General features: G+C 31.4%; 1 protein-coding gene across 5 annotated transcripts in view; it reads right to left on the bottom strand.

Annotated features, from left to right (window-relative positions):
• Positions 1-27,027, bottom strand: part of LOC126723631 (serine carboxypeptidase-like 16) — a 76,256-nt gene that overhangs the window by 21,647 nt on the left and 27,582 nt on the right. For 2 of the 5 annotated variants that reach the window (XM_050427227.1, XM_050427253.1), the window contains exon 1: positions 19,215-19,437. In XM_050427227.1, coding sequence (XP_050283184.1) covers positions 19,215-19,399 — 185 coding nt within the window. In that variant the 5' untranslated portion in view covers positions 19,400-19,437. Of the gene's footprint in view, positions 1-7,314; positions 7,594-7,690; positions 7,746-7,895; positions 8,010-8,639; positions 8,759-8,845; positions 8,918-9,004; positions 9,161-11,988; positions 12,076-12,888; positions 12,991-13,506; positions 13,545-13,778; positions 13,882-15,601; positions 15,725-15,836; positions 15,914-17,876; positions 18,023-19,214; positions 19,438-27,027 lie in introns of those variants that run through there. The other 3 variants (XM_050427235.1, XM_050427262.1, XM_050427247.1) reach the window with 3 other exon arrangements.

Raw genomic sequence — 27,027 nt, 5'->3', positions numbered from 1 at the left:
AATCATCTTTTTTACTTTTTGTGTTTTATTTTATATTTCATCAATCATAATTTATAATTTTTTTTTTATTTTAAAATTTAGTGATTTTATAAGGAAAATAAAATGATATGATAAGTTGTGTAGGAAAAAATAAAAGGAAAAAAAGGAAAAGAAATTGTATATATTCACATCACATCACGTCACTTGTTCTTTTGGAGCTACGTTTTTATTTTTATTTTTTTGAGGAGAGTATGGACCTACGTTAATGCATGATATAATCAAGTATCATAGATAAGATTCTCTTTAAATAAGCCAAGCCTATTTTTTTCTCTGTGCCATTTATATGAGGTAGTTGGAAAAATATTGGGATAACGAGGTAGTTGGAACTTGGAAGAAGAACCTTTCAAAAAAAAAAGAAAAAAGAACTTGGAAGAAGAACACGTTGAAAAAATATTGGGATAACGGGGTTGATTGGGACAGATTTCTCACAATTTCACATATTTTAAATTCAAGGCCAATCAATCTAATCCTTTTTTTGAAAAAAAAAAAAGTTGTTAGAACAAATGGAGAAATGAATCGAACCATAGAATGCTATTGAACTATATATAAGACTTTGAACAAAAAGTTAGCATATTTGATAACATTTGATTATACTCGTGAAGAGTTTTGCAATTCAATTATATTGTCTGGTTCTCTTTATATAAGCAATATAGATTTCAATCCCTTTTTTCCCACTTATTGTAAGGGGAAAAAAATGTTGTGTTGTATGTTTATTAATAATGCAATAATCCATTTCTAATAGATGAATTGCAGATTTTGATTTCTCTAATATATTCAGTGATTTTTCTAAGATCGGATGATATGGACTCTTCTTTTTTATTTTAGAGGAAATTACACTTTATTATTCTATACTATATTTCATGTTACATTTTGTACCCTAAACTCTGTGAATGCACTTTTTACACCCCTATACCATGACTCTTGTTACACTTTGCATCCCGATGTTAAATTTGCTATTAACTTGGATGGAAGAACATGACACCATGTGAAAAGACTTAATTGCTCATCTTCTCAGTGCTTTAAAAACAGAAGATAAATTACATTTAATTACCCTAAATTATACTCTATGTTACACTTTGCACCTTAAACTTTGAATTTTCATCCAAGTCAATCTTTAACGGTAGGATGCAAAGTGTAACAAGAGTCATAGTTTATGGTGCAAAATGTGCATTCGAAAAATTTATGATATAAAGTGGAACACGAAGTATAGTTTAAAGCAATAAAGTATAATTTCTCTTTTACTTTAATGAGCGGAAAAAAATTACATGATATAGATTTATGTTGATAGTTGATACATGAGTTGAACTTGAAGGAGAATCATGTTCTTGGTGTTTTGTACACTCTAGCGAACAGCCCAGCCTGTGGAACAATTGTTTTAAGATTTTTCAACCATATAATTGCTTATCTTTTGAACCTTTTTTTTTTTTTCAAAAAAAAAAAAAAGTATAATGTTTGAGAATGCTTTACATCACGAACTCCAGCAATTATGGAAGCTTTAAAGGGAGACTTTTTTTTTTTTTGGAGAGAATGTAAAGGGAGACTCTTGATTTTTATAAAAGCTGCGTAGTCTCATTATTTGGCTGACTATTATACAAGTTAAGAACAGGCGCGCTAAAGGCATAGTACAAGAATTTGTAAGGATGAGGAAACATTTTTTATTTGTTGACATTTCTTCTTCTTCTTTTAGTTGGAGTGCAAGAATTTGACTTCTTGTAAGAAATTTTAGAAGATATTAATTGAATTACAAAATTCTTGATAATACAAACACATTCTTGAAGACAAAATAGAAAAGTAATTATTTAACACTTTCAAAAATACAAGGACATGATGCTTATTTATCTCACATGAATATCCGGTAAGTTTCACTAATTTAATTCATGATTTAATCGACCTATCATGTGAGACAAGGATCCAATACCACATTGTTGCAGTATTTTGAGAATACAAAATAAACCAACCTGTTTTCTTTGTGCCATTTATGTGGTAGTTGGAATAATATTGGGACTAACGAGGTAGTTGGAATAAGAACACGTTTTAATTCATGATTTAATCGACCTATCATGTGAGACAAGGATCCAATACCACATTGTTGCAGTATTTTGAGAATACAAAATAAACCAACCTATTTTCTTTGTGCCATTTATGTGGTAGTTGGAATAATATTGGGACTAACGAGGTAGTTGGAATAAGAACACGTTTTCCATACTTGTTGATTGGGTCAGATTTATCAAAATTTCACATATTTTAAACGCAAGTCCAATCAGTCTTAGCCTCTTTGGCCCACTCCTCTATACTTTTGGGAGGGATGATATATATCTGGAAAACTAGTTTGGGATTAAGGGCAACCGATTAGGCAATTAGATTTAAGAATTAAAATATTAAGAAAAGACTAATAAAGAAATCCATGATATAATTATACGCAAATTATGGAAGTATGCTATTTTCTTTTAATGGGAGAAAGTTAGTTTATATTGTTTTTTTACACAGCTTAGTTTATACGTTATTAAGATCACATTCATCAAATTCTAATTAAAATAATCCACCACATATATTATATGATATATAGGCCAATGTAGGTTGTCTAGCGGTAAGGGACTTGAGCCAACAGGACTCCGGTTTTGAGTTCAAGTGTTCCTCCTCTTGCTAGCGAGCGCATTTTATCCTAGGCGTGTAGGTAGTGGCGGAGTTAGAATTTTAGGGAGAAATGAAGATTAAAAGGCAAAATTGAAAGTAAAATCAATATGAGAAATATTAATCAATAACAATAACATAATAAATAAACTATTATATATTAATGTAATTGTTATACACAATCTAATATAAAATGTAAAGTTTAATTTATTTTTCACACTTATTTTTTAAAAAATTCGTACTTAGTTTGATTTATAGTATTTACTCAATAAAAAATAATATTATCAGTTCATAGTTAATACAAATCAATCGAGAGATTAATCTAGATAAATAAATTGAAAAAAATTAAATTAATGTAAATTTTTTTTTTTGAAACAAATTAATGTAAAAATATTAAGAATGTAGAAATATACATTTTTTTTTTCAATGTATATTTAGTATGTTGTGTTAAAGCTTTTTGCTGATGTTTCATCTTTGTAGGTGAGGAACGAAGTCTCTCTGTGCATATTTAGATGTTTCTACCTTAGTATCAAATTATCACTTAGAAACGCATTATGATGATACCAATTCAAGAACTAACGCTTAGGCCACTTGCTACATCAAAATAAGACTTGCTTTGCTCTTTTTCAAGAAAAATAGTGAAAGATCTCAACAAAGAGAATTATTAGGTACTTCTGGAATATGGTGATATGTTGTTCTTGTAAGATAAAATTTAGCCCATGCAGCGGAAACAAAACAAATATAAACATACCTTTAGGCTTCAGCTATAGTTGTTTAAGCGTATAAACTGTTAAAGAAAAATAAGACTCACTATATGATAGTTTACATAAAAGGTGACTTCTAGTCTATGGCATTTACCTTACATATTTTCTTTTGATGGAGATAGACTATATATATAGGCTAAACTAGGGATCCTTTTAAATTAAGATTTGTTCCATAACCTCCTTTCATCAAGGAGTTTAAAACTTGTAACTTTAATGTGTTTATTAACCAAAGAGGTTATATCACTTGAGAGTTACTTAGAAATTGTTATTTACCGTAATGTCTTTTACAAATAAAGTCCTTAAGACATGAGTTTTCATTTATCATTTAAACATGGGCCACATAAAGTTTTCTTAAAATCTTACATTCTCCCACTTAGCCCACTTGACATTTAAATTACTTGATAAATGATGTTAACTTTAACATGGTCATGATATTACTCATGTCATCTAGTTGTGAAATGCTCCCACGCTCAAATAAAGAATTCAATACATGAATCATGGCGGTATTACCCTTAATGATAATAAGTACTTCCTTCCATGTATTATAATGTATGGTAATCCTTACATGAGTACTTTATGAGCCATTAATTCTTTATGAATGGACTACCTATTAACCATTCGGGTCCTCTTTTATACATCCCCACGGATATATCATCCTTATATATCTCCAGAGATATATCTAACTTAATTCATATACTTTATGTGCACAAAATAAAAATCAAATATTTTCTTCTCCAAAACTAACCAAATATGTGTCTAAAACATAGAATAATTAGAGTGAAATTAAACACCAAATGAGCTAACAAGTTCCATATGTCTAAAAGACTTTTATACTGCTTTGCCGGCAAACCTTTATGAAAGTTCAAATATGTGTATAAACACCCTTGAACGTTTAGACTCCCAAATTACAACTTAACCAATTCAAGCATTATGTCAAACAACTAGTGTGCGGAAACTTAACATAAGCTATAATATGGAATTGGTAAAACTATCTAAGCCAAATTAAAATCACAACCCATAGCAGATAATAAAAAGGCAAAGATAGAGAGGAAGGAAGATACAAACACAAAGACAACACGCGATGTGTTATCGAAGAGGAAACCAAAGCCCTTGGCGTAAAACCTCTCCGCCGGCCTCCAAGCGGTAAACAATCCACTAGAAAACATAGTTGGGATACATGGACAGCAATAGACCCTCCAATCCTAATCTACCCAGTGTACCTAACCCCTCCAAGCTTCTTGCTCCAACGAGGTTGCGCCGAACCTTTTTCTTTTCTAGCTTCCCGGATTCCGCTACTAGACCGTAGCATCAACCAATGAAGATTGGTTCCTTCCTAACTGCTTCCCAGAAATCCAAACAGCTCTCTCACAGTAATGAAAATGGTGAGAACAAGGTTTGGTAAAATGCCTCTCAAGGATTTGACAATGGAGAGGAAGAGAGTTGAGGAATTTGAAGAGACTCTAATGTATAGATTGTGGGTGAATCAATCTTGTTTTTCTTTAGGGTTTCTCTCTCAAAATTCTCTCTGGAAGCTCTCTTACATTTGTGGGTAAAAGGGGTATTTATACTGGAGTGGGAGAGGAATGTGAAACGTCAGGTTTTACAAAACAGGGGTGGCTCGTGGCTTGACTAAGTCGCGAGATCCAGTCGCGAGATAACCGTATGGCCAGTTGTCCTGTTTTGTCCTGTAGTGCTCCAGCTAGCATGACTGTTCACCTTCCGACATGCTTGGCACGTGTGCTGCGTTTGGCGGCTTGCAGCCGCAAGTCACCCGCGAGGCTAAGCCGTGAGTCTCTGTTTTCTTGCACACTCTTGAGCAAACTTCACTCTATCTCACTCACTACCCTTACAACAAACCCACCTAAATACAGGATAACTAAATGCTGAAATACAAGCAAATTTGATACGGAATAAAGCCAATTAGATGGTTGAATAAATTCAACCTTACACTTTAGTTATGAAATTAACATATATTAGCTCAATAATTTTAACACAATGGACACTTTCAATTTCTTAAAATTCTCTCTTAGACTGAGTTACTTTATGTCAATATGTTTATTTTGGCTTTCACAATCATTGTCCTTAGAGAAGAAAATTATAGCCGAGTTATCTTTAAAATCTTTAAAGGTCTCATCATAAAATCAACAACCTTAAGACCTATCCATAATGCCTGTCTTATAGCTTCATATATAGCATATAGGATATCTTACATAACAAAATGAAATCACTCCTTCCAAGTAGTATGTCATTCATATTTAGGCGTAAAAACAATACATTTACTCCCACTGATCTTAAGGTATATACACCGATTACCAATGTGTCTAGTAAAACCAAATGGCACAACAAAGTTGGTAAACCTTTATATATCATTAGTAGGATACCTATATACCTAAACAATTAGATCACTCTCACCCTCGTACTTAGTTTCTTATTTGACATATTTATTCAATGAGATGGGCGTAGGTTCATCCACATGAGTACCAAAACAAAGATCCACAAACCCAAACAAAATAAACTTTAATGCTATGAAATTTAAACTTTAATTCTAATTAACCAATGTCAATTTAGTAATAAATTCGACCTTCTTATGGGCAGAGGTACATCATGCATAAATTTACTATAAAACTTTATTCATAAAACTAGTAAATATAAATACTAAGAATCAAATTTTCCATACCTATGGGCCTAGGAAAAATCTCATCTTGATGCTACATTCACCATCTTATTCCAATTAAATCATAAAAATAATAACCTCCCTATGGGGCCAAGTCATTAACTTCATGAATTAATTGCCATATAGATGCCTTTATTCCTAATGAAGTCTTGTAAAAATTTCTTGACGTGGTTATCATGTGGCTTAAGATGCTATGGCCTCTCATAAGTCATTTTGATATTCATCATAAAGATCAATCAATCCTAATATTGATCATGACAGTATGCACTCCAAGATGACATGAAATAATATTTCACAACATGATAAGTGCAAAGAAACCTAAAATGCACTTAATTAAACACATTCTTCACTTCAATGATCCAAATCTCAATTGTAACAATAAACTTTATGAAATAATTGCAAACTTACATGCAACACATTTATCCCCATAATTTATTGTTAAAAGTTATTGTTTCCAAAATATAAGGATTATTTGTATTATCATGCCAAATATATTAATCCACAAAAAAAATGTCTCTAAAGCAATTTACAATTGAAAATTGTACAAATTATTGAGGCATGTTTGTCATATGAGCCACCATACTGTTACAAATTATTTTCCAAATAATTAAGATTTTATATCTTGGAAACAAACATATATACTTGGATGAGCACTTGATGAATATCAAAATCAAAATCAAATTTATGAACACTTTAAGTGCCTTGGCATGTATTTTAGTCAAATTACTCACTAGTCCACATTAGCATATTGTAAAATACTATACGTGGACAATTTAAGATTAGAGAAAACAAAATCCTTGAGTCGCACATGTTATGAAAACAAATACATACAATGTAACTACCAATGAAAATAATAGAAATTTCTCTAACTAAAATCACTAAACAATATAGCGAAGGATGGCTCTGATACCAAATGTACGTAAGATAAAATTTAGAGCATGCAGCAGAAACAAAACAAATAAAAACATACCTCTAGTTATAGTTGTTTAAGTGTTTAAAGAAAAATAAGACTCACTGTATGATAGTGTATATAAAAGGTGTCTTCTAGTTTATGACCTTTATTTTACACATTTCCTTTTGATAGAGACAGGTTATATATATATATAGGCAAGATTAGGAACCTTTTAAATTAAGATTTGTTCTATAACCTCCTTTCATTAAGGAGTTTAAAACTTGTAACTTCAATGTGTTTAATAACCAAAGGGGTTATACCAATTGAGAGTTACTTAGAAATTGTTATTCATCATAACGTCTTTTACAAATAAAATCCTTAAAACATGAGTTTTCATTTATCATTTAAACGCGGGCCAAATAAAGTTTTCTTAAAATCTTGCAGTTCTCTCCTCTTACATTCATGAGAGTACTTATTAATTACTCCCTCAATCCAGTGATTATTATTAATTAGAGAGGATAATATGCGAGCCATCTATCAATCATGGCATCGACCTCCTTAGGCTTGTACTCTTCAGCTACATGACCTGCTCCCTACATTATTGGAATCAAGACGCAATTAACATTAAAAAAAATTGTTTGCATATTTAGAAAAAGAAAAATAGCTAAATTAAGATATTTTTTTTCTTACCTTGACACTTGAGTATGTCATGTAGAAATCATTATTTTTGTACCTCTCTGTGTATCTATATGAAATCATTAACAATGTAATCCACGTTTGAAGTTAGTAAACATAGTTTAGAGTAGACAACTCAAAGTTGAAAAGAAAAGAAAGAAAAAAAAGAAGTTAGCATAAACTGCGTAGAATTGAAGTTGGTAATAATCCAGAAACTGACCCTGCAACTTGAGCATCAACAAACCATGCACGCCATGAATCGTCCAAAGTCAAATTCAAAGACCTTATCATTTCTTGGGTAGCGATATGTGGTATTGACATGTCTAGATCAGCACTATAAGACATCAAAAATATGATTAATAAGAAAAACTATTCATGCTACTGGTAATAATTAAAGTAATTAAAAAAATAATGATACAAACAGAAATATACACGACTCTTGCAAGCAATGAAAAACCTTTTATATATTATATTCAATTTCTGTGTTACTTCATACGTACATGCACAAGTGCACTGCTTGACCTGTAATTTCTCTAACATATATGGTTGATGATTTCTTCGACAAATAATTTTTTTTAAGTGTTTTCAATAGAAATGTTCATAATTCAAAAAATTTTCACTTAAAATGTATCAATATATATACTCCTATATGTATCCTAACCTAAAATTAATGTTCTAATTTCCATTAGATCTTTGGCGGTACTACATATGAAACTTAAGAGATCTGACATGACTCATCAATAATCATGACTTTGGCTAATTAAGGAGTTGGGTCCTTCACAACTTGGCTTAATGATCCTATTTGACTTCACAGTCTGTTATTGTAAATTGAACCGAATTACATGTTCGTATGACCGAATTTATCAAACATTTTCAATTATGTATATATAAATTTGCGTCACAGCAATTTCAAAATATTGTAAAAAAGGAAAAGTGATTGCAAAAGGAAGTTATAAGCTATTACCAATATATGAGAGATCGAAGGTTGGTTCTACTGAGATTTCGATGGTAATCAATAGTACTCAAAATATTCTTTGTGTAAGCTAGGCTGGAGTTGCACATTTGCCAATTGCCTTTGGTTCCCTAGCATCATATGAAGTTCTCAGTTAATTACAAAATGAAAACTCATGCATCTAATTGTATCATTGTACATATATAAGATTTATGTACCTCCCTAACATAAAGAGCTTCTCGAACACTTGGATCATTTGCCCAAATTTCAGCTAGTAGAAGCTCGTAATCCTAAAATGTAAACCAATCAGTTATGTAAATACTTTCCAAAATGAGATTAGAAGCAAATTAGAGAGAGAGAGAGAGAGAGAGGCTTACACGACACCAAAGTGCACTATTTCGAGGCAATGAATGGAGGAAATAGTTGGGAGTACTCATGAGAATTCTTTGATCCCAATCTACTTTATCTGCTTTCAAAGAACCCTTAGCACATACCGGTTCTAGAACTTGAAGTGTGTTTATTCCACGGAGTAACTGCGCTATCAAATGGTGACTCATTCTCAATGGGTACAAGATGCAAGTTACACAACTTAAGTTTAGGGTCATTTTGTCCCATTATGTTTACAATTTTGGATTTTTATCTTAGTGTTATATATATACCACTTTGTTTCAGTCTCTTTTATCTAATTTTGTTGATGAAATGACCGTTAAATGCCACATGATCAACTTAAATCAATGTAGTTTTAAGAGCTAAAATGCAAAATTCACCATTTAAGTTTCACAATTTTTCATTTCAGTCATCTAAGTTTGTATTTTGTCATTTCAGTCCTCTAAGTTTCAAATCTTCTCAATTTAGTCTTCTGTTAACTCAACATCTATATCTGCCGTTAAGCTGCCCAAAACGACGTCGTTTTGGCCATTATTTAATATTTAATATTTTTAATTAAAAAAAAAAACGTTTATTTGAAAGAAAAAAAAAATTTAAATTAAGCAAACATGTCGTCCCTCCCTCATCTAAAGAACACGATACAAATCCCACCCACCCCTAGCCTAACCCAATAACTGAGACTGAGATGGAGAAAGAGAAATAGAGATCGAGAGACCGAAATGATCTGCATCTTGCTGTCCATCTCTCAAAGCTTAAAAAAAAAAAAAAAAAAAAAAAAAAAAAAAAAAAAAAAAAACTTCGAAAAAGGACTAATGGCCTGTTTGGAAGTTTAGAGAGAGAGGAGAGTAGAGAGGGAGGAGAGTAGAGGGGAGTAGAGGGGAGGAGAGTAGTGGGGAATAGTTATCCTTTACCTTGTTTGGAAGTTTTTAAAATTAGTAAGGGGGAAGAGAGTAATTAACCCTTCCTTTTGTTTGGATGTTTTAAAAATTAGGATAGAGAGGAGTAGAAATGATTTAAATAGACAAATTTACCCTTATTTAAAAATGGACTTGCAACATTAGTCTATGATTAATTTATCAGTTTTGTAAAGTCTTGAACCTGATTATCATTCATCCAAATCTTAGAATATGTTAGTGAATTTTTTTTTTTTTTTTTTGGAGAAGCATAAATAAAATTAAAAAAATAAAAAAAAATAAAGTATATACCCAAAAACTAAAAAAAGAAAAAACATATATATACCACTAATATAGAAATAAAAAATAAACAAATAATCCACACCCACACACACCAATAATTAACCTTTGCTTAAAAAATGAACGTATTTCCATTTTTTTGGGTTCAAATTCTCCATCTTTCAAATACCCATCAAAGGAAAACCCCTACTTTACAAAACCCAATTAAGGAAACTGCGAAAAAATAAATGACTGGAAATGTTCCGTTGACTTTCTATCCCAATATTCTCAGAAAACAAATAGGAATAAAGAGAGAGAGAGACGATCTCGACGAGGTCTTTGAAGAGGACGCGATCGACATTGCTACCACTTGGAGTTGGAGCGAGTAAGGAGTGAGTCATCAGGAGGTGTTGAGGACGAGTTGATGTTGATGTTGTTGTTGTCATTGTCACCTGAAAGCCATGACTTTGGGTCTCTGAAATTTGGATTGTCTTGCAAATCCATCAAACGCTGCGCCTCAAACATTCTTTGGTTTTCTTTGTGATTTGTTTGTGGATTAGTTTTTGTTTGTGGATCAGACGACCCACAACTCGGCGGTGTCTAAATAGTGAGATTCAATTTTTTTTTTTTCATTCACCTTAAATTTTCTCAGGAAACAAACAAAGATTATTTATATAATCAATTTGCAATTTTGTTAATTTAGAAAGGGTAAATTGGAGAATTCATTTGGTTAATAATTTATCTACTCTACTCTCCCTCCAAATCACTGTAATTTGGGGGAATTAAAAATGAGAGGTTAAAGGTAGTTGAAACCCCTCCAAACCTCTCAAAATTCCTCCCCCCCTTTCCTTAAAAAACTTCCAAACAAGGTAATTAAATTACTCTCCCTCCCTTTACTCTACTCTCCCTCCTTTTTTTAACTTTCAAACAAGCCATAAATGACCTTTGAAAGAAATAAAAAAATTGTGTTGGGATGCAAAGATTGTTGAAGACTTTGATGGGAAAGATTATATTACTTTGTAGCTAGAAGAGATTGTACACTATTGATAATCTCAATGACAAAGATTAGGGACGAGGGTTCATCGCCATTTTCTAGAAGATCAACCTCCAGAGACATTTTCAAATTTTATTTTATTTTTTTGTGGTTTAAAATTTGGTGATTTAGTTTGATCAATCTATGTTCGTTTGTTTGTCTTGATTGATGGTGTAGAAAGATACGTGTTGATTTGTATGACAGGAGTCTGAGGCAACAACATCCTCTTTTGGTCCTCTGATCTGTGCCTCATCTCCCTCTAATTTCTGGGTTTTATTTAAAAAATATTTAGAAATAAATAAAAATTAAATACTAAATTAAGGCCAAAACGACATCATTTTGATCAGTTTAACAGTACCAATAGACAGACTGTTAACAGAGGATTGAATTGAGAAAGATTAAAACTTAGAGGACTGAAATGACAAAATGCAAACTTAAAGGACTGAAATGAAAAATTGTGAAACTTAGAGGGTAAGTTTTGCATTTTAGCCAAGTTTTAAATTTTAATGTATTAAAATTTTTTAAATAATGATGTTGTTTTGTCCATGTGAAGAAAATACTTAAATGATATAGCATAATTGGACCAATTTTGAAAAATATTGTATGCTTAAGTTAGGGATGAAATTCCCACTAAGCAAAAAAGTTAGGGATGAAATTCAAATTTTCAAACATAAATGAAAAAAAAAAAAATCAAAATAACTTAAAACTTAAAAGGTATAATTTACAATTTACTCTTAATTTTATAAGGCAAAAGCATTTGTTAACTGACCTCATCTATAGCTTCAACATCCGCCATACATCCTTCGTTGGTTGGATCTATATTGACATAATCACCCTTGCAACTTGTTTTGGCCAACTTGAAAAGGGAAATAAAATTACATCAAAATTCAGAATTCATATAATATGAATTAACAAATGAATTTTAGAGAAAATAAGATAATAAGATATTGTGTAAACAAGAAGCTAAGCGCATGTAACTCTATGAATCCAGCACTATATATTAGTGGTTCTAACATTTACTTGCGAATTAGGTGGGAAAAAAAATTCAAGAGTGGAGAGAGATATAAAGAAAAATGACATTGGTCTTTATAACCTTAAAAGCATCTGGTAAAATAAAAGAAAGAAAAAACTCATACTATTCATGATTATTTATTTACACTGATTAGACTAAAAAAAAAAAAATTTATTTACACTGAACCTTACACAAGATACGTATAAGAATTAAAGTTAATTTAATTAGGAGAATCCTTTGATTAGACTAAAATCAAGAACAATTAATATATATATATATATATATATATTTTTTTTTTCAGTCAATCAAGGATATTAATGTGCTAAATGTGATATTCATGATAGACTAGCTAACAAGTAACAACATCTATATATATATATATATATACATAGCTAAAAAGGTTTTTTTTTAATAAATTTTTTTAAAAATTTTTAAAGAGAGATTTATTTCATGAAAAATCACTGTTTATGCGCATGATAATTGTTTTTCTCATGCGTCATTAAATCTTAAGCTGTGTTGGAAATAATAAGGTGACGATGAAATAGAGAACTTTAAAGGCTTCATATATTACTAGCAAAGGAACAATAATAACCCTATTGGGAGGAAATGAGATAGAACTTTAAAATTTTATGTAACTAGCCAACGAACAGTAATAACCTTATAAAGTTCATCTGATATAAGAGTCAAACGATGAGCAGTTGGAACTTTTGAGTTGGCATCAAGATATGAATCTGACTTTGGGCTCGAAAGCACGTATCCCTGATATTAATTCCAAGAATTTTATGGTCATACTTAATAAACAAAAGAGAATGTTGTGATACTTTGTTTGAATTATAAAGAAGATAAATTTAAGAAAATGCTAAAGTTATATGTTATCCAATGGAATTATTTCACAACCATTAATTTTCCATATTATTTTCTTCATCTCTTCCTTCCTTTTTATTTTTAATTTTTTAATTTTTTAATGAATGTAAACTATAAGGAAAAAGTTTGGCTCCAAACTTTTTTGAAATTATCTCGCTTCATTCCATTACATGGTGATTAAAGAGATTATTCGTGTATAGTTTTAGTGACATGACTCGGTTAAACAATACATGTGAATAGTTTTATAAATCATCACATAATGAATTTAAAAATATAGCTCCAAACAAATTTGGAACCAAAGTTTATCTTAATCTTTTCAAATTATTCTAAACCATGTAGATCTGTGTCATTGTTAATCTAGAAAAAATTCAAAAAATTAACTAGGAAGAGATCATTTTCAGAAGTTCGTACTTTGATATTAAAGTGTGGCTTGTGCCCAGCTTCGTTAGCTGCAATTCAACAAAACAAAAAAGACCAGTCTTAGTAAGTGGAAAACAACAATTTAATTACTGGGTCTTGACGAAGAAATAAACATAAAGCATGCATAATTGCACACACTCAAATATACATATTTTATTGAAATACTAGTAACCTTCTCAAAAAAAAAAAAAAAAATTATATATATTTATATATTTTCTACATGAGCTAATAGTTATTGTCATGTAAAAATGTTAGCGTGTTACCATCATATATTTTTTGAACCGTGACTGGAATAAGAATGCCAGAATACGAACCACCACCAAGGTAAAGATGATTTTCTGCAAATTCGGGGTGATCGATCAACCACTGCATGGCAATTCCAAAAACACAAGACTATCATCAAATATGACAATATTTGTGATATTATTTACTGCCATATAATCTTGTAGACTTGTAGCCACGGTGATTTTTTTTTTCAAGCATGATCACTCGTGCAGAGTTGGATGTTTCTTAATTAGCCCCCAACACACTTCTAGAGTCAGGGGGGGTCGAGAGGGGGCACTTGCCCCCCCTGACCTGCCCAAATTTTTTTTTTTTTTTTTTTTTTTTTTTTTTTTTTTTTTTATTATGTGTGTAATAGTAAAAGGTGTAGATTTAATTGAAATTGTGATAAGTAGTGTGTGAGTAATTGAGCTATATTGAAAATCTCTTTAGCTATATGTTTCAAAATAATACTATAAAGTGCAGAGCCACAGTAAACAACCACATACATCCTTTTTTTTCTTTGTGGGTATATGTATCTCCCTATCTTTTTGAAAAGTCAAACTCAATTGATATATCATATATCTTCATATCTTTTTTTACTTTATCAATATTTTTTAAAGTTCAAAATTTATAAAAATAAACTTAAATAAAGAAGAAAAATCTTAATTGAAGAGACGAAAATAGCACCCAAAAAAAAAGTTTCCTTTCAAAAGTATTAAGATATAAAATTTGGAAACAATTACATGACAAATTCCATAAAATATATTAGGGGATTATTTTATTCGCTATATATATATATATATTTTTTAAAAACACTAATAAACTATACACAATATAATGATATGCAATGATTTTAGGGGATCTTTTAATATTGAATGATCACTTACTATTCATATTATTGGCATTTAATTGTCAAGTTTGGTTAATATTGTGTATATATGATGCATATGTTGTATGCTACATACACAATATGTATTTGTTTATAGAGACACATGTATATTAGTTATAAATTTTGCCCCCTCTAAAGTCGAATCCTAGCTCTGCCACTGTCTAGAGTTGTAGTCATTCACCAGTTAATTTTGATTACATGATGATTTTCAACTTTGCAATGCTAGATACACACAAAATCATAATTTTTTCACAATTTACTTTAGGTAACAAGTTGTGATTGTTGAGGTGTACGTATAAAACAGCTTAGTCCAGCCCACACGGTGTATACCCAATTGTACGGGCATGGCCTTGGTTTCCTATTCCTAATAGAATTAGGAGAAAACAATGACATGCATATATAAGTGAAGCAAATGGGTGAAGGGTTTGGAATATATATATATATACACATACACAGAGAGGCAGCCGCATATAGTGTAAGGTTGAAGAGTTCTGGCTGGAGTGAAGAAAAAGAAAAGAATAGCAGTCAAAGAAAGAAAGGTGTGTGTGTGAGAGCAAAGAAGATAGATAGATTTTCTTTAGCCATGAGATAACACAAGAGAAGATTAATTTAGAGTTTTTCTCTGAGGATATAATTTGGGTACTACAACCACGGGTAGTTTTTGTATTCAAAGTATGATTGAAGATTTCAAGTGAATATATATTATTCCCAAAGAGATATTATTGTAATTGGTGTGGATTTCAAGTTAAGCATAAACTTGAGAGGATATTATATTTAATTTGATAATAGTAAAATCATTGCATTTCTGTAGATGTAGACAAATTGCTAAACCACATAAATATTGTCTTGTGTGATTATTAGTAGCTCATATAAAAGTTTTCTGTCAATAGTTTTAATTAACAAATATACGATGAGAAAGCCCTTATGTCACACCTTTTGCAGAAAATTATAAAGATTTGCTACTGTTTTTTGGTCGTCCGAATAGTAGCCCTCATAGCTTTTCGAATAAGAAAATCCAGTGCCAACCGGTGCATCAATGTACAATATGTTAAGGCGCTGAAAATTTGATCACATTAAATTGAACAAAGTTATAAAGTGTATAGTCTATAGTACCAATAATTTTTCATAGGAATGATCAATCATGTATTAGAGGCCAGAAGTTTCACACCTTTGTCCAAGTGTCCGAGTTCAAATGAAGTGTGGGTAGCCCTCTTTCAGAAAATATATAATCAAAAGATAATGGTCCTACACATGTATGAATAGAGGCAAGTTGAGAACAATACTCTAAAGTACTAATAATGACAATAATTAAGGAAACTCATCCGGAAATCACATGCTATTAAAATCCAAAACTCACCCGCAAGTTGAGAACAATAATTTTTATGAAAAGTCATTTATTTACCAAAAAACAAAAAGTCCTGTTCCGAATGCTATAGGGGTGGCTCTAATTAATAGATAGTTAAAAAAAAAAAAAAAAGTACTCTTTAGATCTGTTTGGTTGAAAGAATGAAAAAGTTTGAGAATAAAAAAAAAATTTTTCCTCTCATTTGTGTTTGGTTAGGGGGAGTGGAAAAGTGGAGAGATTAAAAACTTACCTGAAAAGTTGTTTATTTACCAAAAAAAAAAAAAAGGTCCAATTCCGAATGCTATAGGGGTGGCTCTAATTAATAGATAGTTAAAAGGAAAAAGTTAAAAAATACCCTAAAGATCCGTTTAGTTGAAATAATGGAAAAGAAGTTTTTTTCTCATTTGTGTTTGATTAGTGGGAGTGGAAAAGTGGAAAAATGAAAAACTTTTTTGTTTGGTTAAGAAGAGAAATGGAAGGTTAGAAAATGTGATTTGTATAAATTTACTATCATGCTTGTACGCTCCAAAGATGGACTTGCTTGGCCAAACCGCTATTTGGGCTCACAATTTAATTGTCTGGTGGGTCTGGGTATTCTACCTTGGGTTGTTCTAGGCTTAAGGACCCAATAAGATCACTTTTCTCTCTTTCTCAATGTTTTCTTCTTCTTAGACCCTCTCTTTCTCTCTCCTTTCTCTCCCCAAAATTGCATCCCCCTACCATTCGTTCGTTTCTCCTATTTATAGCCCTTGTTAATGGGGTGATCATCATTATCTTCTTCCTTAGTGCAAAGAGAGGTCTAATGTCAATAAACTTAAGTGGATTTTTAGGTATGAGTGGCTTTGGGAATGGTTCCCACTACAGCAACTATGTTCAGTAGCGGAGTTTCCTAAGGTTCTGTCGAGCACTCAAATGGCGATGTGACCGGGCATGTGTATAGAGCCCAGAAATGGTTTCCCAGGCAGCATGCAAGCAGAGCGTTCGCAGTCCGCTTTCCAAGTACCCGGACAACACCCAGTTTAGACTAGTAGTTATTGTGGGCTTGTGTCGGAGCTTTTGTTGGTGAGAAGGTTGGACCCCTGGCCCATATCATTAATTCATGGCCCAAGGCCCAAATGAACTTGGACGTTAGGTGCCGTACAATGCTCATATTAGATTTAAAAAAATTATTAAAAAAATAGTGTATGGGTGTGCATTTCATTAAAATAGAGAGTACAAAAATCCAAAAGAAACGAGGAAAAAAATTGAAAGAAAAAACAGATGAATAGCGGGCGAAAAAAGAAAGGATAAAGTGAAAGTGAACGTTGCACAGTGAAGAGGGCAATTTAGTCTTTCCAAGTGGGACTTTTTTCATCTCAAGTTTCTCCCAAAATTGGGGAGATTGCATTTTTTGTGGGAGCTGGGAGAAAACCTCACTAATTTTCCTTTCCATTTTCTTCTCTTGTCAAACACTCTAAAATACCATTTTTTTTCCCCACCCATTTTCTTTCCTATTTTTTTCCATCCACCAAACCAAATGGATTGATTTATTAAATAATTTTAGAAAATTTTTATAAGAAAATAGAAAAGTAACTTTTTTTAAAATAATTTCTTATATTTTCCATAAAAGTAAGATCAAAACTTTCTCAAAATAACCCATTAATAAATGCTTTAAGTGTATCTGTTAACATGAGTCTATTCTTTGATTCTGAATTATAGATATTTTTGATCTTAGTAGTTGTTGAAATTTGAAAGCAAACATGATTGTTGCTAAAATAGTCAAATTTATATCATGGTTATTAATCTCATTGTTAATCTTTGAGTAGCAAAAAAAAAAAAAAAAAAATCCTTGAGTAGTGACTAAATAACAAATTAAAATTTTACCGTTTGCATAGAAGAATGGACTGAAAGAAGAACAACCGGGCCCTCCAGTAAGCCAAACTAGGAGTGGATCTCTTGAAGGTTCTCTTTGAGACTCAACAAAATAGTAAAACAACTGCACATCATCCATTTCACCCACACCTACGTAGCTGCACAACAAAATCTTCAATCCTTGAGATCACTATATGAAATCTTTAAATGATAATCACATGCACACAGAGATATATATTAGAAAAAGAATAAGTTAGGTTTAAGTTACAACATGAACAGTGCGTGAACAGTGTTTTTTGTCCCCTATACAATAAAATCATGTGATATTATTGTTCACACGCAGGGAAAAAAAAAAGGTTTGAAAACGCAAAACATAAACGCCACATTCAGTTGAATCCAAACGGGTACATATATTAGAAAAAGAATAAGTTAGGTTTAAGTTACAACATGCTCCTAATGAAAAATTATACCGAGTCCATTTGGGAATTGATAGCTTATTTGCATAAGGTGAGACAAATAGCTAAAAGCTAGCATATTTTCAAAAAACTAAAAGTTGCATTATTAAAAATAAATCTGAAATAAAAAGTAGCTAGTTTGGTATTAATAAACGCTCTCTTCATGCCTATTTATGCTAGATTTTATATTAATATAATATGATTTACTATCTAATATTAATCTATAAATTCATATACTTAATATATTTGGAAAATCTTAAAATCTAATATTGTGAAATTTTATTGGTGAGATGGTAAATGTTTGAATAAAGATGGGTATTAGAAAAGAGAAGTGATATGTCCACAACATTTTTACAATATATAATAGGTGGTAAGTTGTTGTTAGTTTTAATTTAAATTTACCACTGAAATTACTTTTTTGGCCATTAATAAGGCAATAACAACCTGTAACAACTAACAATATGCATATACCACTTATGATATGTTGTGAAAATGTTGTGGATACAATATTTCGCGTTAGGAAAGCAAAAGTTTGATGGCATACTTATCAGAGATATATATATATATATATATATTGATAAATAGGATAGGATTTCAATTTATACTGTTTTCTTTAAGATGTTTGCTCTTCATTATCATATAAAGACATCAATTAGTTTTTGGTGCAAACATAGTTAACCCATATTTTTTATTCGACGAAAAAAACTTACCAGTTGAGCTAATTAGATCCACCAATAAAAATAGTTCTCTAATTAAAAGGCATTAGTAACTAATAATATATTAACTAAACACTGTAGAAGATAATTGAACCTAATTTCTAAAAAAAAAAATCTAGTAAATAAAAGTTGGAGTACAAAGATAAAAGTTAGAAAAGTGAATTATTAAGTTAACTAACCCAGTTTCAAGCTTGAATGGGAGATCGCCATCAAAACCTGGTAGAGTCTTGACTATGGAACGTGAAGTGGCATAGCTAGAGAAGAACAATATTTGAAGAAGCACATAAGAACATATCCATGTCATTCTCCTACCAGTTAGCTCCATGGCTGCTTCTAAATGCACCAAACTATATGACTGAAGCATGTATATATGTTTCAGTTATCCCTTGTGTGTGTGTATATATATATATATATATATATTAAGGTCGCCTCTCAGCTTTAATTGTTATATTGTATTAAATATATTTTGTGATATCCCATCCAAAAATATATATATATTTTGTGATAATCATTATGATTAAACAATCAGTCAGCAACAAACTTTCCTAAAAAAGACGGGAGCAATGCTGTTGTTCAATGCTGTCCTTCTCCTACCAGTTAGCTCCATAGATAGCTGCTTCTTCTAATGCACCAAACTATATGACTGAAGGCATGTATATATGTTTCAGTTATCCCTTGTATATGGAGTATATATTAAGGTCGCCTCTCAGCTTTAATCATTATATTGTATCCTAATCATTGTGATTAAACAACCAGTCAGCAACAAACTTTCCTAAAATGGGAGGGGGAAATTATACACCACATTATTTTTGCTCTTGTTGCCTGTGGGCGGTGGGGCCAAACAGCAAAGACCTTATACAATATATTATTGGAGAAAGAGAAAGAAGGGTAAGAAGTCATTAATATGTGAGATCCACTAATAATTTTCTTTCTTTGTCTCTTTTCTTTGTCTGGTTCTTTTTTATTGCTCTATATTTGATTGTTTTGTTTAGTGGTTTGGAAATTGAAGGAAAGTCACAAAAATTTGCCAATGGGTATTTCAATTAGTCCTAGCAAAATTGGATGTGGACTGTTAACTAAGAGGGTTAATACCATTAAGGTTTTGAAACCCGGACCGTTCATTGAACCGTAAAAGAAAGAGGTTCAAAGTTTTTGAGATCGAACCGAAGTTGAACAAGGGTCGAACCGTGATGATGTCATAATTAATTTAATAATTAATTAAAGGCTAAATATAGATATTAAATTTATAAAACTAGCAAAATTTACTAATATATCTATATATGTGAGGGAAATTTAATGACGTTTAAGCATATATTTAATAATTAAATAAAAAAGTTAATAAAATAAAATAATAAACATGAAAACATTAAAATTTATGATTAATTTTTGAAGTAAAGTTGAATATCTTTGAAAGATTTTAATTATATATTTTTTTTATTCCTTGTAAGAGATGGATAATTTAATTAAGTAGAATAAAATTGTGTTAAGTTGTTTTTATTAAAAAAAAATTGCTAAGGGGTTGGACCCCATGGTTCTTGCCACCAGTTTTGCATGAACTGTGCGGTCCAACCTCGGTTTTAGGGGTTCACAGAATTGCCACATATGCCCGGTTCTCTATGCTTAAAAACCGGATTTCAATCCGGTTTTCGGTTTTCTCGATCCGGTTCGGGTCTAAAAACAGTGAATACCATATCGGAAGCCGTTTTGAATTGGTTAAAAGAATAAAGTATTTTAACACCATTTAATACTAAGTACAATTTTGAGTTTACCACTATTATATATAAATATATATTATCGGTCAAAACCTATTATATAATTAAGTTATTAAGGATTTTAAAATTTCAAACTCATATTTCAACAATTATGTCAAATCTCAAACTTAAAATATCACCCCAATAATAATAATATTGATAATAAACATTTATTTAGAATATATTAGTATAATAAGTCGTTTCTGTACGTAGTTTATATTGAAAACTAAAAAGTTTAATTGATGTGATGCAATTAATGCCTCTCATAAGTATTATTTAACCTAGATCTCATAATTAACCTCAGTAAAAACTTGGCTAATTCATTAGGTTAAAGAATCTGTTTTAAAGGGTCCAAACAAACAAACAAGAGTCAATCTTAAACAATGTACAGAGTTTCCACTAGTAATTGACAGTAAAATTAATGTTAGGGTGTTTTTTTTTAAAAGAGTTTTATTTATTTATTTGCTTTTGATAAAATAATCTCAAAAATTCCAAAAGATTGACTTTTTATGTCACTTAATATATATATATATATTTCAACCTAGGTCATCCCTGTCATGATGATAGCTTTTTTTATCCTTAGATTAATATATTAATCAATTTTTGGTGTAGGCATGACTCAAACCTTATATATCTTTGTGGTGGGAATTTTTATATCTTAGGCTGGACTGCGCTTATCACACTGTGGCCCAATAATTCTGGTGTAGTAGAGTCGGGACTGGCTCAATTGAAACTCACCTTAAGCCAGCTTGTGCGCAAGCTAGGACCCTGACAAAGATCTTGGTCACGTGCCCATAACAAGGAATGCTGCCATAAAAACGTTATGGCAAGAGAAACATAATACAGCAGGATAGTTAAAATCTTCTAACTAAAGTACTTGCTACTAACCAAAGATAACACTTAAACAATCTTGCAAAAGGGAAATACGATAATGTAAGTATGTCAGGAATGAATAAGCAACAAGAAAAATAACGTTAGTACTTAAACAATCATGATAAAAGAAGGAAGGAGATTAGTTTGCTAAACTTGGCTCCTTAGAAGATTCAAGTCCAAGAAGGAGAACCAATATCCAATGTGGGTAATCTCACATGAAAATCCTGCCATAGAAATTACCTACTTTGGAAAAGGGACCTAAGTGGCTTAATCTCAGATTCTTAACGTGCTAGAGAGCAGGCTATTGAGAGGAAGAGAAGTGGGTAGCCTATTGGTGCATGCTCTATCACTCCTCACATTCATGTTTTCTCACTTCACTCTTTACTCTCCTATTTTTCCTTTTGTTTTCTCTGTTTTCTTTATTTTCTATTTCTTTGTTTTTCAATGTTTTCTCCTATTCCTTCTCGTTCCTGTTGTTCCTCCTCCTTTACTGTGCACGGCTAAGGCCTTTTTATACTGCCTGCCGTGATAAGATTTACCATTTTACCTATCAACTACTTTTGGCTGTTGTGGGTGTCCTTCTTGGACTGGCCGTTAGTCTGCTGGCTGCACCATGCTTCATTCTCAGACAAAAGTAGTTTTGTTTTGTTTTCTTGCTTCCCATGGCATTCCCATCTGGATAAGGGTTGAGCTTTTCTCTTACTAACTATTATAGCATGGACCTAGTAATTCCAACTCATTTTTGCCTCTTTTGGGTGGTATGTCATCCTAGGAAAATATTTCCCTCAAAAGAGCTTGAGCGAGAACCCCAGAATACGCTTCCCCTTTCTCCCCACTGCTAAATCATACCCTTTCTTACCTTCGATCCATGGACCACCACCTCTATATTGGCTGGGTACAAGTGGGTGATGCCTGAGCCTTGTGCGTGCTCCACTTCCATATGAGTCCACTACTGGTCTGGCATTCACGCGTTTGCCATTGCTTGTGAGTTTGTTTGGTCTTGTTGCGTGTTTTGCTGCTCATTTAACTTTTTGTGGCGTGGATGAGTGATTGGGTCTTCATTCTTTGCATCTTGTTTCTTCTTTGGGCTGAGCATTGCTTGGGTATATGCATTTTCTTCTTTAATTCATCCCTTGTCTCCTTTTACTTCCGGTTTATGGGCTAACTGGTATTTCTGCCACGCCACTGCATTATTTCTGACATGATATCGTTTAACCAGTGTTTGCTAGGCTTCCTCTAGGCTTGCCATGTATTATTCATTTCCTTAGTTTATGTTGCCCAATACTCCTGATAGGTCAGTTCTCATATCATCTTGGGCTTCCTTGGCCCATTTTATTCCCTTGGGCATCCTTGCCCATTTTATTCCTTTGGACATCCTCAGCCCGTTTCATTCTTTCCTATTTATTACATTCCCATGAGCTTTTTGCTAAATCTTTTAGGATTCCCCGACCCAATTATCATATCCTTTACTTTTGTGTTTATTGGCCTTCGAACCAATCTCATTTACTAAATCCTTTCTTTGGGCTCCTCCGGCCCATCTTTGCTTGCTTTCTACTTCTTATGATTCTCATGGGTTTACTACTTCCTTCTTTGGGGCTCCCTTGGGCCCATTTGCTTTCTTTGGGGCCTTTTTACAATTTTGTGGGTCTGTATACCATTATTCCTGCCATTCAGGCTTAATGGTTTTTCTTACTTTGCTAATTCTTCTTTCTTCACCTCTTTTCATATTGTTGGGCTTTTTCTATCATTAGGCCCTTTTGCCAAAATGGCAATCAACAATCTTATTTGACAATAATAAACTTTACTAGTTAAATTAACTAGAACCCACTACATGGCAATCTTTTAAGAGGAAAAAAATTTCACAACTTATGAAGATCAAAATGTTGTGATTGATATGACATCATTTTTATATGATCCTATCATACATTACTCACGATATGTATCTCAACCGTAAATTTTTTTTTTTAAAAAATTGATGGATTTATTGTAAATGGAACTTAAATAGTGAAAGATAATATAGGTTATGTCACATTGAATATAAATCATCTTTTTTACTTTTTGTGTTTTATTTTATATTTCATCAATCATAATTTATAATTTTTTATTTTATTTTAAAATTTGGTGATTTTATAAGGAAAATAAAATGATATGATAAGTTGTGTAGGAAAAAATAAAAGGAAAAAAAGGAAAAGAAATTGAATTCACATTAGGGGTGTCAATGTTAGACCCAACCCGCGAACACGACATGAACCCGACACGGATTTTTTTGGGTTAGGGTTGGGCTTTAATGGGTTTGGGTCATAAACAGGTCGACCCGAAAGCAACACAATAATAAACGTGTCATAAGTGGGTCAACCCACGTAACCCGTAATAGACACGTTTAACACGCCAATTTATTTATGTCAACCCGAAATGACTCACTTAACACAACCCGTTTAACTCTTATAACAAGTAAATAATTATTTTATTTTAGATTTGTCAAATACCTTTTATATCCAACATATATTTTAAATTTAAAAAGAAAAGTGAGTAATTACATAAATTTACTAGGGATATAATTGGAAATTAAAACTTTCAGACCCTAGAACTACTAATACTTTTTTTTTTGGCATAGAACTTGCACAAATAAAATTGGATGAGCTTGTGGAAGATGTTATGAATTTGGACATCAACAAAGAATCTATGAATGATAATCATGGTCATAGTCAGGATTAGTCTACTGTTTGCTCAAATTCTTTCAATATTGATACTTAGCATTTGGCGAGTTCCAAGAATATTATATTTTTTGTTGAACTATGTTAATTTATTTTTGTTAAACTTTGTTATTTTGAATTTGGGTTGAAGTATATGCACTTTTATTGGAGTGTAAAGAACTTATTTTTAAATGAAAGTTATATTTTTGTTGAACTATATTATTTTGAATGTGGGTTGAAGATTTGAAGTGTATGCACTGCTTTTTGGGATGGTAAAAAAAAAATTAAAAAAAATAAAATTCTAGATTAATGTTATATTTAATATTATGCAGGTTAAAATGGGTTGTGTTACATTCGTGTCAATCCAACACGACTCATTTATTAAGCGTGTCAAATGGGTTGGGTCAGGTCAACCCTCCTTATAAACAAATCAGGTTAGGGTTGAAGGATCAGGACACGATTATTAAATGGGTTGGGTTAGGGTTGAGTCATTTAGTCGAATACTCCTACCTCGACACGACACGAACCCGACACGCTAACCCGAATTGACACCCCTAATTCACATCACATCACGTCACTTGTTCTTTTAGAGCTACGTTTTTATTTTTATTTTTTTGAGGAGAGTATGGACATACGTTAATGCATGATATAATCAAGTATCATAGATAAGATTCTCTTTAAATAAGCCAAGCCTATTTTTTTCTCTGTGCCATTTATATGAGGTAGTTGGAAAAATATTGGGATAACGGGGTTGATTGGGACAGATTTCTCACAATTTCACATATTTTAAATTCAAGGCCAATCAATCTAATCCTTTTTTTGAAAAAAAAAAAAAAAGTTGTTAGAACAAATGGAGAAATGAATCGAACCATAGAATGCTATTGAACTATATATAAGACTTTGAACAAAAAGTTAGCATATTTGATAACATTTGATTAAACTCGTGAAGAGTTTTGCAATTCAATTATATTGTCTGGTTCTCTTTATATAAGCAATATAGATTTCAATCCCTTTTTTCCCACTTATTGTAAGGGGAAAAAATGTTGTGTTGTATGTTTATTAATAATGTAATAATCCATTTCTAATAGATGAATTGCAGATTTTGATTTCTCTAATATATTTAGTGATTTTTCTAAGATCATATGATATGGACTCTTCTTTTTTATTTTAGAGGAAATATCACTTTATTATTCTATACTATATCTCATGTTACATTTTGTACCCTAAACTCTGTGAATGCACTTTTTACACCTCTATATTATGACTCTTGTTACACTTTGCACCCCGATGTTAAATTTGCTATTAACTTGGATGGAAGAACATGACACCATGTGAAAAGACTTAATTGCCTATCTTCTCAGTGCTTTAAAAACAGAAGATAAATTATATTTAATCACCCTAAATTATACTCTATGTTACACTTTGCACTTTAAACTTTGAATTTTAATCCAAGTCAATCTTTAACGGTAGGATGCAAAGTGTAAAAAGAGTTATAGTTTATGGTGCAAAATGTGCATTTGAAAAATTTATGATGTAAAGTGGAACACGAGGTATAGTTTAAAGTAATAAAATATAATTTCTCTTTTACTTTAATGAGCGGAAAAAAATTACATGATATAGATTTATGTTGATAGTTGATACATGAGTTGAACTTGAAGGAGAATCATATTCTTGGTGTTTTGTACATTCTAGGGAACAGCCCAGCCTGTGGAACAATTGTTTTAAGATTTTTCAACCATATAATTGTTTTTCTTTTGAACCTTTTTTTTTTTTTCAAAAAAAAAAAAAAAAAGTACAATGTTTGAGAATGCTTTACATCACGAACTCCAACAATTATGGAAGCTTTAAAGGGAGACTCTTTTTTTTTTTTTTGGAGAATGTAAAGGGAGACTCTTGATTTTTATAAAAGCTGCGTAGTCTCATTATTTGGCTGACTATTATACAAGTTAAGAACAGGCGCGCTAAAGGCATAGTACAAGAATTTGTAAGGATGAGCAAACATTTTTTATTTGTTGACACTTCTTCTTCTTCTTTTAGTTGGAGTGCAAGAATTTGACTTCTTGTAAGAAATTTTAGAAAATATTAATTGAATTACAAAATTCTTAATAATACAAACACATTCTTGAAGACAAAATAGAAAAGTAATTATTTAACACTTTCAAAAATATAAGGACATGATGCTCATTTATCTCACATGAATATCCGGTAAATTTCACTAATTTAATTCATGATTTAATCGACCTATCATGTGAGACAAGGATCCAATACCACATTGTTGCAGTATTTTGAGAATACAAAATAAACCAACCTATTTTCTTTGTGCCATTTATGTGGTAGTTGGAATAAGAACACGTTTTCCATACTTGTTGATTGGGTCAGATTTATCAAAATTTCACATATTTTAAACGCAAGCCCAATCAGTCTTAGCCTCTTTGGCCCACTCCTCTATACTTTTGGGAGGGAGGATATATATCTTGAAAACTAGTTTGGGATTAAGGGCAACCAATTAGGCAATTAGATTTAAGAATTAAAATATTAAGAAAAGACTAATAAAGAAATCCATGATATAATTATACGCAAATTATGGAAGTATGCTATTTTCTTTTAATGGGAGAAAGTTAGTTTATATTATTTTTTTACACAGCTTAGTTTATACGTTATTAAGATCACATTCA

Source organism: Quercus robur, chromosome 1 (genome assembly GCF_932294415.1).
Source record: "Quercus robur chromosome 1, dhQueRobu3.1, whole genome shotgun sequence".
NCBI lineage: Eukaryota > Viridiplantae > Streptophyta > Magnoliopsida > Fagales > Fagaceae > Quercus > Quercus robur.
Note: the sequence above shows the minus strand (reverse complement) of the source record. Positions and strands in the feature narration are given on the sequence as shown.